Consider the following 17,069-nt stretch of genomic DNA (forward strand, 5'->3'; position numbering starts at 1 on the left):
TCATAATGGTGTTTGATTAAATGCATTAGGTAACCGCCTCAAAAAGCCCAGAATGGATGTGCATAGATGGCCTGATGTTTTATAAACTGTGAGATCCATAATTGCCTAAAGGCAGGATTTGAGATGTAAAGCATGTGGGTTGTGTGGAAAACCGGTTATCTGAAAGAAGAAAAGTCGTTTCAGAAAGAACAAGCCGACTCAGCACTCTGAACTCACTGATGTACCGCAGTAGAGAGAGAGGGAGAGGGAGGAAGGGGCTGTAAAACACGCTGCGCATCATCATCCTCATGAGTTAAGCTACAGCAGCGACGCAGTGCAGGAGCGCCGCGCGCACATTTACTGCACTAACCTACAAACCAGCCTGAAGAATAGCGTACTCGACTAAATCTAGCGAGGGCGCTCACAATTAGCCCGCACTGCATAATGTTTCTAATTCACGTTTATTTATTTTTTACTTTTTAGAGAGAAAACCGGTTCTTATTGAAAAATCAGTTACTGGGGTTCCCAAGGCGCAACTGAACGTTTATTTATGCGCTCGTGCGTCCGCGCACGCGACCGCTTTGCTTTCACTGTCCAGCGCGTGCAGCGATAATGCACCACTGAAGACTCGCGCGGGGATCCTACATCCCAGTCTCTCCCTCCTAATTTAATCATTTCTACCGCTTCTTTGCTGTTTTAATTTGACTTGTTTCACCTTTTGACTCTTCTACCTTTAGTAAGGCACCCTGAAAGAGAATGTAAGTATTTGTGGAGACTTTATATTCTACAGTTTTGTTACAAGTAAAGACCTACGAATATGTTACTTTTTGTAAATAATTTTCAAGCTTAATTTCCCATATGTGTGACATTTTTGACCGATTTGTTGGTGATGTGGTCTATTTGTTTTTATCGAGATGCTGGAATCATGGATCTCTTTCAGTAACACTAAACGGTCACGATTAAATGTTAATTATTATTATTATTATTATAAAAGCAAAAACAAAACAATTTTTTTTTGAAGACCTGGAAATCAATAATAGAAGTAGGCCTAATTAATTAATAATTAATGTATAGTTAAACTAGGAAACCATACCCTGTGTTTGACATAACTGGAACAACAAATAAGAACTTGTGCATTAAGCCAATTCAACCGTTTTTATTTGTCATGATTGTCTTTGGATGTTCAGGTCTGCTACAGATGATGCCAACCCAGCAGGTGCTCCTGGAGCTCCAGGCGGCCCCGGAGGAACCGCTCCCCCTGCTCCCCCAAACACCACCAGCAACCGCAGACTACAGCAGACACAAGCTCAAGTGGAGGAGGTGAGTGAGTGAGTGTTTATGGACAAAAACAATGGAAGCATTAGCCATATGCACAAGGCATAATAGGCAAGATGTGCAGATTTGCACAAATACTTCTTTCTGAATCAATGCTTCACAACAAGTTTTCAGTGTCGTTGTTTCTTGTCTCATGTCTTCTGTGTGGTTTTGGTCTGGTGATCAGGTGGTGGATATCATGCGTGTGAATGTGGATAAGGTTCTGGAGAGAGACCAGAAGCTGTCTGAGCTAGATGACAGGGCAGATGCTCTACAGGCCGGAGCTTCACAGTTTGAAAGCTGTGCTGCCAAACTGAAGAACAAATACTGGTGGAAGAACTGCAAGGTGAGACATCCTGACTATACTAATATACTAAATAAGTATTTTATATATATATATATATATATATATATATATATATATATATATATATATATATATATATATATATATATATATATATATATATTTAAATATATATATATATATATATATATATATATATATATATATATATATATATATATATATATATATATATATATATATAGTATAATATAAAAAATACTAAATAAGTGGAAATAAAATTAAATAAAATAGATGAAAAACATAAAGTACTACTTGAAGTACTAAAGTTCAAGTGCCTACTAAAATGACAAAAGCTAAATTTTAATTAAAAATAATAAAACCTATAGGAAATGTAATAATATATAAATATATTAAACATTAATAATAAAAAAATGTTTTTAAAAAATCCCCCTCAGCCTCTTACATAACACACAAAGTGTTTCCCTTTCATGCCATTGTGACAAAAGAAATGCACAAAGAAATTGCTACAAAAACATTTAAAATAATTTATAAAAGATTATATTAATAACAAAATTATATCAAATTATTAATAATAGTATATAAATAATAGGACTGTACTCAGAGCTCTATATAGTGTGAATGAAATCACATGCAGGAGGAAATAGGTCAGTGGTTATTGCTCATGCTGTGCTCAGCAAATTTGCTCTGCACAGATGCTAGTGTTAATTAGTTAATTAGTCTAAACTGGAGCTTCTGGGTTTTGCTAATTAGATGCAGAGAAACATGGGACATATCAATCCTTCTCTATGTGATTGAGAAACTGTTACTCCGAGACTAGATGTCAAGTAAAATGCCTTGTTGAGGATGTTTTTAAAATTTCTGTTTAACCCTTGTTTGGCTATCAGCAGACCAAGCTCTATTTAAGATTGAACATTGGTCTGTGGAGTCTGCTCTGTAATCTACTGCACAAGAGGAGTGATAAACGAGCATAGTTCAAATGACTCTGTACGCAAATAGTCCTTCAACCAATCCGACCACAAGAGGCGTGATCAACGGGCAACGGGCCATCGCTTCTCTATCTGTCATCGTGTTAAACAGCCAATAGCACGGCAGGTGGATAATCCAGTCTGTGATTGGTTCCCGCAAAAGTGTAAAAGAAGCAGTAAAAATTAATGTACAGGTTTCCAGACTGAGCTGCAGGGTGAAATCAAATCGCTGGCAGGTCAGGCTGGGTTTACCCAGTCTACACTTAAATGCATGAATGTTTCACCAAGCATTATTACACATTCAGGTCTTTAGCAACGCTAACATTTTAATGCATTCAGTACTCTGCAGTAAATCGCTGAGCCATTTCAAGTTTTGCTGATGATACTTCCTATTCTTCTGCACTGTCTTTGTGCACTGGTGCACAGTCATATTGGAACAGGAAGAGGCCACCCCCAAACTGTTCCCACAAGGTTGGGAGCATGAAATTTTCCAAAATGTATTGGTATGCTGAAGAATCTAGAGTTCCTTTCAATGGAACTAAGGGACCAAGCACAACCCCTGGGAAACAACCCCACGCCATAATCCCCCATCCACCAAACATTACATCAGTCTGATTTAAAAAAAAAAAAAAAAAAATTTACTTTAGTAAAAATGGAAGATACTGGACTATTAAAAGGGGCTCTTTATTAATCCATAAAATTACTATTTTATTATTTTATGATGAGCGATTACATCAATGACAGTAGGGACAGTTGCAAGATCTCAGACACATGCTAGCTATGCCTTTTATAAGATAAGAAAACACAGATTAAAGTTATATTCCTTTACAATTCTTTGTGCCAACTGTGTATATAGTATGACAAAAACTCTGATCATAAAAAATAATTTTTTACCTTGAAAAGTATTTTTTCCAGAAGGAATGAGCAGATGTGGCAGAATTACTAAAACGTAATTTTGTAAAATAATCATTTTAATCCTATAATTTCTCCTATTGTTTATTCATTTGCTTGGTCAGTGTTGTTGTGGGTTTGGGTTATTACCGTGCAGTTCCTTGAAATTAATTGCACACCTTAGAATGTCCGTCAACCAATCAGATTCAAGCATTCAACAGCCCCATAGTATAAAAGCTTTTTACTAATGCTTTCATCTACAAGGGTCTACATTTACACCAATATAACCATTTTTAAATCCGCTTCTCTACATTTTATGATCACATTTATAAACAATCAGCCAGGCAGAGGATAAAATGAACAAATCCCATAATCCCTGAGTTCTGCTCGAGGAGACACCTAAAAACATTTTTACTTAAACGTTTGTTTTTAGATTCTTCCTTCTTGTAATGTAGAGTCAGTGATGCATTGTGGTTTTTTTCCTCCTTCAGATGATGATTATTATGGGTGTCATTGGAGTCATCTTCGTTGGAATCATTTTCTGTGAGTTTCAAATCATTAAGGCTTTTACGTTTAGTTTGCATTATCGTCAGACAACTTTGCCATTATCTCCTATTATCTTATTATACTAGAACGTTGGTTAGTTTTATAATTGTTAAAAAGTTATATAACAGCACAATTACCATTTTTTAACATTTGTTATTATTTTAACTGGATTTCTGATTATGTATTTATATTGAGATCTTAAAGCTTTGACATAAAGTTGTATTGTTTTTAATTATTGTAATTTTTATTTGTTTAATCTCATTGCAAATAAGAATTTATTCAATTCAATATCTAATACCTGTATTTACACATAATTTTCTTTTAGTTTTGAATGTGCATGCAGGCCATACTGGGATGCTCAGCTTCTTTTAGTGATGCTTAGCTTTATTAGAGGCATCAGTGCTGGTGCTCAGACCGTGAGTTTACTGCATAAGCTCAATAATTCATCATTACACATATTACAGTGAATTATTCATTGAGGGCAGTTGTGTCTAACAGTGAGGTGTACCGTATGTATGGCAACTGAACCTGACAGAAACACATTTTTCCTTGGAATATCGACAACCTTTTTTCACACTGTCCCTTTTTATCTTTCCTTATGTAGTGTATTTCTTCTCTTGAGGTGATCCACCTGTGACAAACAAGAAAATGAGTGAAGAAAACACAACTATGAGCTCCACCCATTTCCCAAATGCTTCTGTCTTCAATCCTGAGGTCTCTCCATTTAGACATTTTGCACCATGGTGTGACAGTAGTATGTAGATGTCTCCTCTCCTTTTTCCAGTACCAGAATGAACGCATTTCACATGCTCTATATCTTTCATTTTCTGTCGCTCTCTCTCTTGCCCTCCCTCTCTAATGCCTCTCCTGCATTATTCAAACGTCCTGCAGACATTCATACATGAATGCAGAGAGAGAGCAAAGAGAGAGAAAGCAGAAGAAAAACAAACTAAGTGGGAGAAGCCAGGAAGGAAAAATGTGGGGACACTTGTGAAGGCAAAGTAGGAGGATGAAAAAGAAGGTAAAGTGGTAATGGGAGGAGTACACTATTGTTCAAAAGTTTGGGGTCAGTAAGAATTTTATTTTTAAGAAAAGCAAGGCATTTAGCAAGGAAGAACAACATTGATTGAAAGTGACAGCAAATACAAATACATGCTGTTCTTTTGAACTTTCTAAAGGGCGAGGGGGGGGGGGCACAATCATTCGAATATACTCCAAGGTTTCTACTGACACAAAGCCATATGCTAATCGCTGAAGTAACCCTTTAAATGTATTAATAATATTTCACAGTATTACTGTTTTTATTGTATTTTTAATCAAATGAATGCAGCTTTGGTGAGCAGAAGAGACTTTTCTCTCAAAAACATTTTCAACATACTTTTGAACAGTAGTGTATGTAAGAGAGAGATAGAGTGTGCATGTGTGTTTGTGTGTGTGTGTGTGTGTGTGTGTTTAAGTGTGTGTGTGCCCTTGTTTATATTACATTGTGGGGACCAAATGTCCCCATAAGGATAGTAAAACCTGAGAATACCTACATTGTGGGAACCAGCCAGCGGTCCCCACTTTTCAAAAGTCTTATAAATCATACAGGATGAGTTTATTTGTGAAAGTAAAAATGCAGAAAGTTTCCTGTGATGGGTAGGTTTAGGGGCAGGGGCAGTGTAAGGGGATAGAACGTACAGTTTGTACATTATAAAAACCATTACGCCTATGGAGAGTCCCCACAAAGATAGTGAACCGTGTGTGTGTGTGTGTGTGGAATAGATGATCATAAAATCAGGTAAACATTCTTTCTTTCTCTGTAATGCCAAAGGCAAAGCTTTCTCATCTGACATTTTGGAGAACTTTTATAAATTGATACTGACATAATCTGTCCCGCAGATATGCCCCCATCCCATTATCACTACTGCTGTTGCCATAACTCTATTACTGAGAGAAGATTCATGAGCTGCCATCCACTGACTTTATTCGAAATGTGTATTGTGTACTTAAAGGTGCAGTAAGTGATTTCTGAGAAACACTGGTGATATTTGAAATCAATCCAAACAAACACACTCTTCTCTTCATTGCTCCACCCCCAAAATGCACAAACACACAATGCAAGATTGGATGTCTCTTTATCATAGCTAAAGCTAAGCTAAATAATGACAATTGAACGAGAAGGAAGAACAAAAGATGAACATACAGTACGCAAGAGTATATACAAGCAAGAGTTGGTTGATAATCGGCAGAAGCACAACAGCTCCAGACAACACTCAAAACTGTCCTGTTACAGCTAATGGTACAACAACAGCATATCTTGGTTCTGTGAAGAATAGCAAAACCAAAAACTCATGTTTGGAGCAGAAAAAACTGACTGGCTTCAAGTGTGCTGTTGTGCTCGGTCCAATCCACTCGGTCCGAACAGTGTTTCTTAGAAATCGCTTACTGCACCAATATAGATTTTTAAAGGGGGAAAAAAACAACTAGACAGGTCATTTATGAGAATGCTATGAGATAGCTGTTTTTTGCACTGAAAAAAAGGCACAAAAGCTGTCACTGGTGGTAAAATAGTGCATATTAATAGTGATGTTACATATGACACTGAATTTTAAAGGCATGTATCAAGCAGCTGAATCTCCAGTGAGGCCCGGTACCAGGGCGTGCATTGGCAGAGACTTTACCTACTTTGCTATCGGTTTCACTTAGTCACATGAATGACGATAAACAAAGCCTAACTTTCTGTTAAATGATGTTTACATTATTCTTCTATTACATTGATATTTATACTGGCATTTATTGCCACATTCTAATGGGTAAATTAATTTATCAGAGAGAGAAATGAATGGGTGGTTACTGAAATACATACACTCCCAGTAAAGGCTTACTGCCTTAAAATGCTGAACAATATCATTTTAACCTGTCTTAGTCAAAAAGAACACCATTTGAACTTTAAGCTTACTGAAGATAATTTTAAAAAAATAATAATTGAGACATTTTACCGCATTTTGAACCACTGTATGTCACCGTTTTTCCAGTGTCCCCAGGCCTGCGGATCCAAATTTCATAATAAATACAACACTTACTATAGGTGATTTTCTCACACAATTTTAAACTGTTGGGTATATTAGTAAAGATTATTTTTAATTCTTATTTATTTTATTCTAATAATTTATTTTAGCAATTATAATCAGGGTTTTTTCAGGGTACTGACCCAATGACAGCTTTTGTACCCTTTTTTCTGAGTGTATTCCTGGAGGTGCACAAGTTAATGAAAATAGACGGTAAAAACATTGCTAAAACTGTTAAATAGGAAAATGAGAACACGTAGAAAACTTAAGGTTTTAGAAGTTCATTTGTTGTTTTTTGATTTGCATGGCAGGGAAATCCCATTGTTAGACTCTTTTACTTGTAATATGTTGATTTATTACTATTAACTGCCTGTTCTGAACAAAATAAGCCTCATTTTTATGTACTGTGAAAACAAACCTCACCTGGGAACAAGTTGTGAATGCTACAAGCCTGCCACAATGTACTGAAGTGTACAGAAACAAACCGATAATCAATGCAAAAAGAGCATAAACAATAATCTATACTGCCATGCAAATACAGCTGTTGGTTCACATTCCTTTGTCAGCACAAATTTTTATATTTTGTTCTGTTGTTGGAGACAGACCAATTGAGAAAAATTAAATATGATGACAAATTATTATGTGTATTAATATGAATGAATGAAACATTTCATAACAGAGGGGTAATGCCATCAGCCAGGATTAGATTGTAATGGCATAAACTGCATGCTTGTACATCCCTGATACTGTAGATGATGTCAGTAAAACCATCAACCAAACCTGATCTGTTTCTCTTTTTATTTCACAAAAACAATGAAAATGTACAACAAATAAACAGCATCCAATAGGTCAGAAACAACAGAAGACAAAGAATGGAATTCATTTGACATTTATAGAATAAATTATACGCTTGAAACCTTTTTTTGACATTTAACTTCTATTAAACAAATGTACCATGATTGAATTAAAATAAATCCAGTGGAAGACAGTTGGGGCACGACGTAAAAAAAAACTAAAATGGCTCCTTCCAAGATTTCATGAAGACAGGTCCTCAATTTTCTTAAAAGACAACAACAACAGTAATAAACGTAATATTTAAGTCCCATCACTACACCTCACATAGTTCATACCGTTCAAAATATTTGTTTTTCTTGTTTCTGAAAGTCTCTTATGCACACCAAGGATGCAGTTCTTTGATCCAAAATACAATTAAAAAAAATATTAATATTGTGAAATATTAAAATTTCTTTAAAAAATGATTTTATATTTTAAAAAGTAAATGTATTTCTCTTTGTCAAAGCTGCATTTTCAGCATCGTTTCTCTTTAGTTTCACATAATCCTTCAGAAATCATTTTAATCTGATGATTTGATGCTCAAGAAACATTTATTATTATTTGCAATGTTGAAAACAGTTGTGCTGCTTAATATTTTATTGGAAACATTGATATTTTTTCTTTCTTTGATGAAGAAAAAAATATATTTTTAACAATAATGTAAAAGTCTTTACTTTTTCACATTACTGTCACTGTTTAATGCATCCTTGTTGAATAAAAGTGTTAATTTCTTTCTTTTGTTTAAATCGTACTGCCCCCATATACTATATCATATATAGTCAATATTGTATACACATAGATACATGTGGAGGTGTTAAAAAACGAAACTCACCTGCACCTCTGAATGCTTGATACAAAAACAGCCCTGATATCGCCAGCATTAAGATAACTGTCCAGAAGCCTTTTCCTGTTCAATTCAAAAAGTTCAACAGCTTTCATTTGCAACAGAGTTCATGAATATCTCAATTAAGACATGACTATTTGCAGTAATCACTCATTTATGTTGCATATTAAAGTGCCCCATTATGCTATTTTACCAAAAACTCTTGAATTCCAGCACGAGTCCTCATCTTTTTTATAAGTGAATTCAAAGCTGTTAATTTTTCTCCCAGTGTTGAAAACAGCTTCTTCTCGACGTGTCGACAACACAAACCAAAAATCTCCAGGCCTCAGCTATAACTACAGTGATTGAGGGTGGGTCGAAGAAGACATTGTCCGTGGGCAGCCAATGAAGACCATAGACTGGGAATCGCAAATTTGTTACATTGTTACATACAGTTCAAAAGTTTTTGATCGGAAAGATTGTAATGTTTTTAGAATAAGGGTCTACTAACAGCTTGCGTTAAAAATCTACTGTCAGGTTTACTGAAGACATGCAGTGATAAATTAGCGCTGAAAAGGCTGACCTAATTGCATATGCATTTGTAGGAGTTTCACTTTAGGGTGCAAAATTCATGGGTATTTAAATGAATCGTGCAAGGTGATTTACTAAGGTTTGCACTTGTCAATTTACTGGGGTTTGCAGCATTATTTACCACCCAAAAAGCATATCTTAAACCAGACTCTAACGGGTCGATGCGTTGGTCATTATGAAAATAATCTGGCGGTGTCTGTGTTCTTTAATTTGTGCATCGTCAGTAGATCACACGCTGAACTTTACACTTCCATCACAGCTTTTATGGAATTGCGTAAAGCCTAGAAGCATTTTGAATCAGCATATTGATTTATGATCCGGATCACGTGTCAAACCGCGGAACTGCTGAAATCACGTGACTTTGGTGATCCGAGCCCCTGCTCTGAGGCTGTTTTGAAATTGGCCCATCACTATATCGTCGTTCTTTCGGGGGGAGGGGAGGGTTTCCGCACAAAAACTATTCTCGTCGCTTCATAAAATGATTGTAGAGTCACTGTAGTGAGATGGGCTTTGTAACGACATCTTTAGTGCCTTTATGGGTCTTTAGAGAGGAAATGACATTGGTGTCAATGAAAGCCTTTCTGAGCCATCGGATTTCAACAAAAATATCTTCATTTGTGTTCTGAAGATGAACGGAGGTCTTACGGTCGTCGAACGACATTAGGGTGAGTCATTAATGACGGAATTTTCATTTTTGGGTGAACTTACCCTTTAATTAACCCTGTTTAATCTGTTAAGTCTCTTCTGCTCACCAATGCTGCATTTATTTTATTAAAATAAAAAGTAAAATATTAAAATATAAAATAGCTGTTTTCTATTTGAATATATTTTCATTTATTCCTGTGATTGCAAAGCTGAATTTTTAGCATCATTACTCCAGTCGTCAGTATCATAATTCTTCAGATATCATTTTAATATGCTGATTTCAAAATTTTTTCAACGGCAGAGTAGGTACAGTATGTAACCGGAAGTGAGACGTCTCTTTCTTGATGTCATTTAAGCAGTTTCTTTCTTTTAGGAGACAATAACTTTATTTTTCATGCACTTTAGATCTGTAAAAGTTTGCAAACTTTTTACATTCACAAACTGCTACATTACACGCTGCACGAAAGGTATATCGGAAAAAGCATAATAGGGGCACGTTAAAATTGCTCCGTTTTTTTAATGACTAGTTTCCTTTGTGACAAACATTAAATCTATATATCTATATATATATCTTACATATATATAAAAACATATTTGTGAAAACATCATGGGTGACTTAAAGGGTTGGTTCACCCAAATATGAAAAGTCTGTCATTAATTATTTACCCTAATGTCGTTCGACGACCGTAAGACCTCCGTTCATCTTCAGAACACAAATGAAGATATTTTTGTTGAAATCCGATGGCTCAGAAAGGCTTTCATTGACACCAATGTCATTTCCTCTCTCAAGACCCATAAAGGCACTAAAGACGTTGTTACAAAGCCCATCACACTATGGGCAACAAAAATATATTTTTTTGTATTCCGAAGACAAACGAGGTCTTACGGGTGTCAAACGTCATTAGGGTAAGTAATATTGACAGAATTTTCATTTTTGTGTGAACTATAACCTTTTAACTCTTAAAATCTCTTACTTGGCTCAGGTTTGTCCACAGTCAGGCTGACATCACTCGATATTTCTAGGGCTGGGTGAGAGACCCTACAGGTGACGACCGTCCCCGGCGGGTGCGTGTTGGGCCGTAGGGTGAGGTAAGAGGAGAGGGAAAATGTTCCATCACTGTGCTGCCGATGGCTGGAGAGAGAGGATTCTCTTGTGAAAGAGACAGGCTCTTCCTCAGAGGGCGTCTGGGTAAACCAGTCCACCTACAGGAGCACAGGCCCGTCAGGACACTAAACTGGACAAGGCAACCACCCAGCACCGAAGCTATCATCTTAAAAAGGGTTTGTACATGTTGGCTGTTGCGAAAGCGAGCTGACCTGCACATCCAGAGGGTAGTAACGATTACAATGACAGCTCAGCTTCTGAGGTGTCGAGTCCTGAAATGTCAGCTTTTCCTCAGAGAGTGTGACGTGAGGAGGTTCTGGATAAATATACAGTGTGATATGGATTGGAATCTTGAACTAATTACCTTCACATAACATTTAGTATTTATGGATGTGAGCAATTTATGGGTTTCTTCAACTTTGAGCACTTACTGTACATCCAACAGATTTATGAAGCTCACATTAAAACTTTTTATCATTCATGCATTTATTTTTGTCTACTTTTCATGTCCATTTTATGTAGGCTTATCGATTGCATTTTTTTTACTCTTGTTCCAGCTTCAGACTTTCAATATTAACCTATGAAATTACATTATAAAAATAGGAAATATTATGTTTTTTAAAAGACAAGTGAAGAAAGCAATGGTTATGCTGACATATGAAAATGCTAATTGTGTGTATTTAGGATGTTAATATGTTTGAAATAATAATGTAATGACTTTTTCATGACAAATGACTGAATTCACCTGTCATATATGTCTACTGTTGGACATTGCTAGTTTATGATTTTAAATAAATTAATGAAAGTGTGTTTTAGAGGGATAGTTTGACCCCATTGACTTCCATAGTATATTTTTCCTACTGTGTAAGTCAGTAGGACCCATCAAATGTTTGGTTACAAATATTCTTTAAAATATCTTCTGTGTTCAGCAGAAGAAAGAATCTCATACAGGGTGTGAATTGAGGGCGAGTAAATGATGACAGAATTTTTCTTTTTGGGTGAATGATCCCTTTAACAGTTTTTTATATATACAGTATGTATATATTATTTCCCGCTATTGTGACTTTACATCTCACAATTCTAAGAGAGAAATAAAGTCGCTATTGCGAGAATTAAAGTCAGAATTGCACATTTATATCTCACAGGTTGGACTTTATACCTTAACTCACAATTATGAGTTTATATCTAACAATTCTGAGAAGAAAAAACACATCTGCGAGATGTAAACTCGCAACTGAGTTTATGAGTGTATATTTTCCAGATCTGACTTTTTTCTCATTATTGTAAATTACAGTTTAAAGTCCAAACCTGCAAGACATAAATGTGCAGTTGTGACTTTATTTCTCGCAATTGTGACTATATCAATTGCAACTTTACAATTCTAAGAGAGATATATAAATATAAAAACAATATATATATATATATAAATATAGATATATAAGATATATATTTATCTCTCAATTGCAAGTTTATATCTCTTAGAATTGTGATATAAAGTCACAATTGGGAGTTTGAAAAAAATAAAAATAAAAATAAAGAATAAATTTGCGTTAATATAAATAAACGCAAAATTCTGTCTTTATAACTCGCGGTTACAAGTTTATGTCTCGCAAATACCTTTATAGCATGTCAGGAAATCTCTGCGACATATTGACAAATCAATGAAAGGCTCACGTGTGATGTGCAGCTGCACAATCTGCTGAGTCTGAAAGTCCCCAGAGCCGACAGTACAGATGTATGTGCCCTCATCCGTGACCTTTAACCCCTGCATAGCCAGAGACGCGTTACCGTCCCTCACCAGAAGATCTGCTTCAGCGCTCGTGCCTTCCCGGTCCACGAATACTGTAGTGTACAATAGGATTGGGATGTTTAGCATCCAACGATGTCATTTCCTTTAATTATCTGAATATTTCTCACTTACCATCTGGTGCCATGTCCGTCTCTTTCGCGTTCATTTGAAGAATTTTACGGCCATTTCCTCTATGTTGTAAGCGCCACTCAAGTGCCACTTCCTGTCCAGGGACTGAATCCTTCTGTCTGAAGCCGCAGTCTAAAAGCACATCACCCCCTATTGGAGCCACAATGGATGGGACACGCGAGAACACCACAAACACAACTGGGTAGAGAGAGATATAGAGAGAGGAGAAATCTTAACAATGTAATTACAAACAATGCAAAAAAGTACGATTCCTTAAAGAAAATCATAAAGAGTGCACAGATAATTTGTTAAAATAACACTGCTTTGGTCCTGCCCCAAATGGCACACTTTATATGCACTTTCAGTCTTGTGGACTTAAAATGGCTGCTGAGTGCTCGTGTCCGTTAAAGGGTTAGTTCACCCAAAAATGAAATTGATGTCATTAATGACTCACCCTAATGTCGTCCCACACCCGTAAGACCTCCGTTCATCTTCAGAACACAGTTCTCATTCTCAGTTGGCTCATGAACTTAACATGGACTTCTGAGTTGTGTACGCCAAAGCTACATTACAGGTCCTTCTCAAAAAATTTGCATATGTGATAAAAGTTCATTATTTTCCATAATGTAATGATAAAAATTCAACTTTCATATATTTTAGATTCATTGCACACCAACTGAAATATTTCAGGTCTTTTATTGTTTTAATACTGATGATTTTGGCATACAGCTCATGAAAACCCAAAATTCCTATCTCAAAAAATTAGCATATTTCATCTGACCAATAAAAGAAAAGTGTTATTAATACAAAAAAGTCAACCTTCAAATAATTATGTTCAGTTATGCACTCAATACTTGGTCGGGAATCCTTTTGCAGAAATGACTGCTTCAATGCGGCGTGGCATGGAGGCGATCAGCCTATGGCACTGCTGAGGTGTTATGGAGGCCCAGGATGCTTCGATAGCGGCCTTAAGCTCATCCAGAGTGTTGGGTCTTGCCTCTCTCAACTTTCTCTTCACAATATCCCACAGATTCTCTATTGGGTTCAGGTCAGGAGAGTTGGCAGGCCAATTGAGCACAGTAATACCATGGTCAGTAAACCATTTCCCAGTGGTTTTGGCACTGTGAGCAGGTGCCAGGTCGTGCTGAAAAACGAAATCTTCATCTCCATAAAGCTTTTCAGCAGATGGAAGTATGAAGTGCTCCAAAATCTCCTGATAATAGCTAGCTGCATTGACCCTGCCCTTGATAAAACACAGTGGACCAACACCAGCAACTGACATGGCACCCCAGACCATCACTGACTGTGGGTACTTGACACTGAAATTCAGGCAATTTGGCATTTCCTTCTCCCCAGTCTTCCTCCAGACTCTGGCACTTGATTTCCTAATGAGATGCAAAATTAGCTTTCATCTGAAAAAAATACTTTGGACCACTGAGCAACAGTCCAGTGCTGCTTCTCTGTAGCCCAAAAGTGGCTTGACCTGGGGAATGCGGCACCTGTAGCCCATTTCCTGCACACGCCTGTGCACGGTGGCTCTGGATGTTTCTACTCCAGACTCAGTCCACTGCTTCCGCAGGTCCCCCAAGGTCTGGAATCGGTCCTTCTCCACAATCTTCCTCGGGGTCCGGTCACCTCTTCTCGTAATGCAGTGTTTTTTGCCACACTTTTTCCTTCCCACAGACTTCCCACTGAGGTGCCTTGATACAGCACTCTGGGAACAGCCTATTCGTTCAGAAATTTCTTTCTGTGTCTTACCCTCTCGCTTGAGGGTGTCAATGATGGCCTTCTGGACAGCAGTCAGGTCGGCAGTCTTACCCATGATTGCGGTTTTGAGTAATGAACCAGGCTGGGAGTTTTTAAAAGCCTCAGGAATCTTTTGCAGGTGTTTAGAGTTAATTAGTTGATTCAGATGATTAGGTTAATAGCTCGTTTAGAGAAACTTTTCATGATATGCTAATTTTTTGAGATAGGATTTTTGGGTTTTCATGAGCTGTATGCCAAAATCATCAGTATTAAAACAATAAAAGACCTGAAATATTTCAGTTGGTGTGCAATAAATCTAAAATATATGAAAGTTTAATTTGTATCATTACATTACAGAAAAAAATGAACTTTTATCACTATGCAATTTTTTTGAGAAGGACCTGTATAGGCTATATTGCATACAGTACACAGTCTACGACGTAGCTACGGCGTACACTAGCCGGAGAAGTAAGTGTTAAGTGACGTACCGTGACGCGCACCTCTCCAAAAATGTAACAGCGTGTCAATTCTATGCGGACTGCAAGTGCTGTGATTGGTCTGCCAGAAACCCTCCCTCAGGGGTACACATGCTCCCTCTGCATGCGAAACTGCGCGTCGGCTCTGACAATGACAGAAGTATAAATGAAAATCGGCATGTAGCCCAAGTCCAAAAGACCGAAAGTGCATTTGAAATGTGGACAGGGCCTGAGTCTGTGGGAGCGGGAGTGTGTGTGGGCGACTGGGCGGGACCTTGATACCGCGGCTCCACCTCATGAGCACTACTGCACAGACTCAGGCTCCAAGGGACGTAATTGGAGGATATTTTGGCTTAATTTTTCTACAGTGGATTGAAATGAAGACGTGCCGTCATCCGTCTTTTTTTACAGTCTATAGCTCTTAACCCCCCCCCCCCCCCCCCCCCCCATATGTAGACCAATAATATTAACACATCACAACATTACCCTCTGTCAGCAGTGTTCCTGATTGGCTGAGAGTCAGGTTGAGTTTACTCTGCACAAGTGGTTGCGTGTCGGGTTGTGCTGTCTCACTGTGAAGAGTCTGTAGTACCAGAGTGAGGCTGATGCCGCCGCCCACCAGCTGAACCGAGCTAATGAAATGAGCAGGCCGGGAATCCATATCAGCATCACGAGGAACATAACGGCTGATCTCACAAACCACCTCCTGCTCATTACAATCAGCATGAAGAAGCAAGTCTGCATTAGGAATGTGAATGGATGGTACTGTGGGGGTGAGAAACAATAAAGAAAGATATTCAATGTTTTTAAAACCTTTTTTTTTTAAATTTAGACATCTAATTTTGTGACTCTCTGGTCACTGCACTTACACATCAACTCAAAGATCAGATCATCAGCATTGGGGGTCTCGGGGGGGTTATACGGGGTCACAAGCTCTGGTGAGAGATCAGCATTCTCAACCAGATCCCTGAATACCAGAGTGGATGGAGTGCGCTTGAACATCGCCCCGCCCCCGCCCATCAAGCCTCCCATCCCTCCCCCCTCTTCGATCAGTGAGCAGGACAGGACCACATCCGCTCCCTCCAGCCCTGTGACAGCAGTACAGTGGTTAGGAGGACAGAGAGTACATTCACTTCAACAGCAGAGGGAACCAAATCTACCAAAATCACACTAGCGAAAATAAAACCGAAAGCAAAATTCATTAATCGGTCATTAAAACATTACGTTCATATTACATTAACTCATAGCCTATACAATGTATCTATGCAAATATATGGAAGCAGCTCGACTGAAAACACTAGGAACATTGAAAACTCACCATAAACCAACGAAAGGAAGCCGAGGATTGATAACATCACCGAGAAGCTCCTGGCAATATAACTAATAATTTAGCTAGATGTCGCTTATCATATGTAGGCTATATATCTACATTTATTGAGCAAAAACGCATTTTATTCAAAGACATGAAATAGCTCTCTGCTAGGCTAGCCTCCAAACACGAGCCGTGAGACGTCCAATACTAGGTAGTAGTAATTCAACAGACTACTTTCACTTTTGATCAGAGCTCTTCCTCATGCGCAGGTTCAAAATAAGAGTGAACTTTTTAGTTTAGTCCAATGTAAATTGTAGGGCTTTTGTTTATTTTTATTATTTTGTGTGTGTGTGTGACAGCATATTGGCAAGGTATGCTATATCGCACAAATGCTAGAAGTACAAAAGTAGTTAGGCCTACTCCAGGATCTTTAAAGGTGCCCTGAATGTTTTGAAACAATATTTTAAATTGTTCTCTGATATCTACATAGAGTGTATGTGGCTTGTACAAAGATGGTGATGATAGAGATTAGATATAGATAGA

At 37.5% G+C, this 17,069-nt stretch overlaps 2 protein-coding genes across 4 annotated transcripts; one reads left to right on the forward strand and one right to left on the reverse strand.

The window, feature by feature from the left end:
- Window positions 1-239: 239 nt before the first annotated feature.
- vamp1b (vesicle associated membrane protein 1b) lies at window positions 240-7,855 on the forward strand. Of its 2 annotated transcripts, XM_067449169.1 has the most exons (5): window positions 240-737; window positions 1,167-1,299; window positions 1,481-1,639; window positions 3,972-4,023; window positions 4,631-7,855. In XM_067449169.1, coding segments are annotated over exons 1-5 (363 nt in total). In that variant the 5' UTR covers window positions 240-735; the 3' UTR covers window positions 4,648-7,855. The 2 variants fall into 2 exon arrangements, with proteins under 2 accessions (XP_067305270.1, XP_067305269.1); XM_067449168.1 differs by lacking the exon at window positions 240-737 and having other exon boundaries at window positions 1,159-1,299.
- tapbpl (TAP binding protein like) lies at window positions 4,030-16,766 on the reverse strand. 2 transcript variants are annotated; one of them, XM_067449165.1, is made up of 9 exons: window positions 16,533-16,766; window positions 16,084-16,302; window positions 15,701-15,979; window positions 12,996-13,190; window positions 12,749-12,916; window positions 11,287-11,390; window positions 10,944-11,172; window positions 8,743-8,817; window positions 4,030-4,657 (listed from the first exon to the last, which is right to left on the reverse strand). In XM_067449165.1, the coding sequence occupies exons 1-9, from the start codon at window positions 16,567-16,569 to the stop codon at window positions 4,623-4,625; spliced, it is 1,341 nt and encodes a 446-aa protein (XP_067305266.1). In that variant the 5' UTR covers window positions 16,570-16,766; the 3' UTR covers window positions 4,030-4,622. The 2 variants fall into 2 exon arrangements, with proteins under 2 accessions (XP_067305266.1, XP_067305267.1); XM_067449166.1 differs by having other exon boundaries at window positions 4,631-8,135; window positions 16,533-16,765.
- Window positions 16,767-17,069: the final 303 nt, after the last annotated feature.

The sequence above is a fragment of the Pseudorasbora parva genome, chromosome 7 (genome assembly GCF_024679245.1).
Source record: "Pseudorasbora parva isolate DD20220531a chromosome 7, ASM2467924v1, whole genome shotgun sequence".
Lineage (NCBI taxonomy): Eukaryota > Metazoa > Chordata > Actinopteri > Cypriniformes > Gobionidae > Pseudorasbora > Pseudorasbora parva.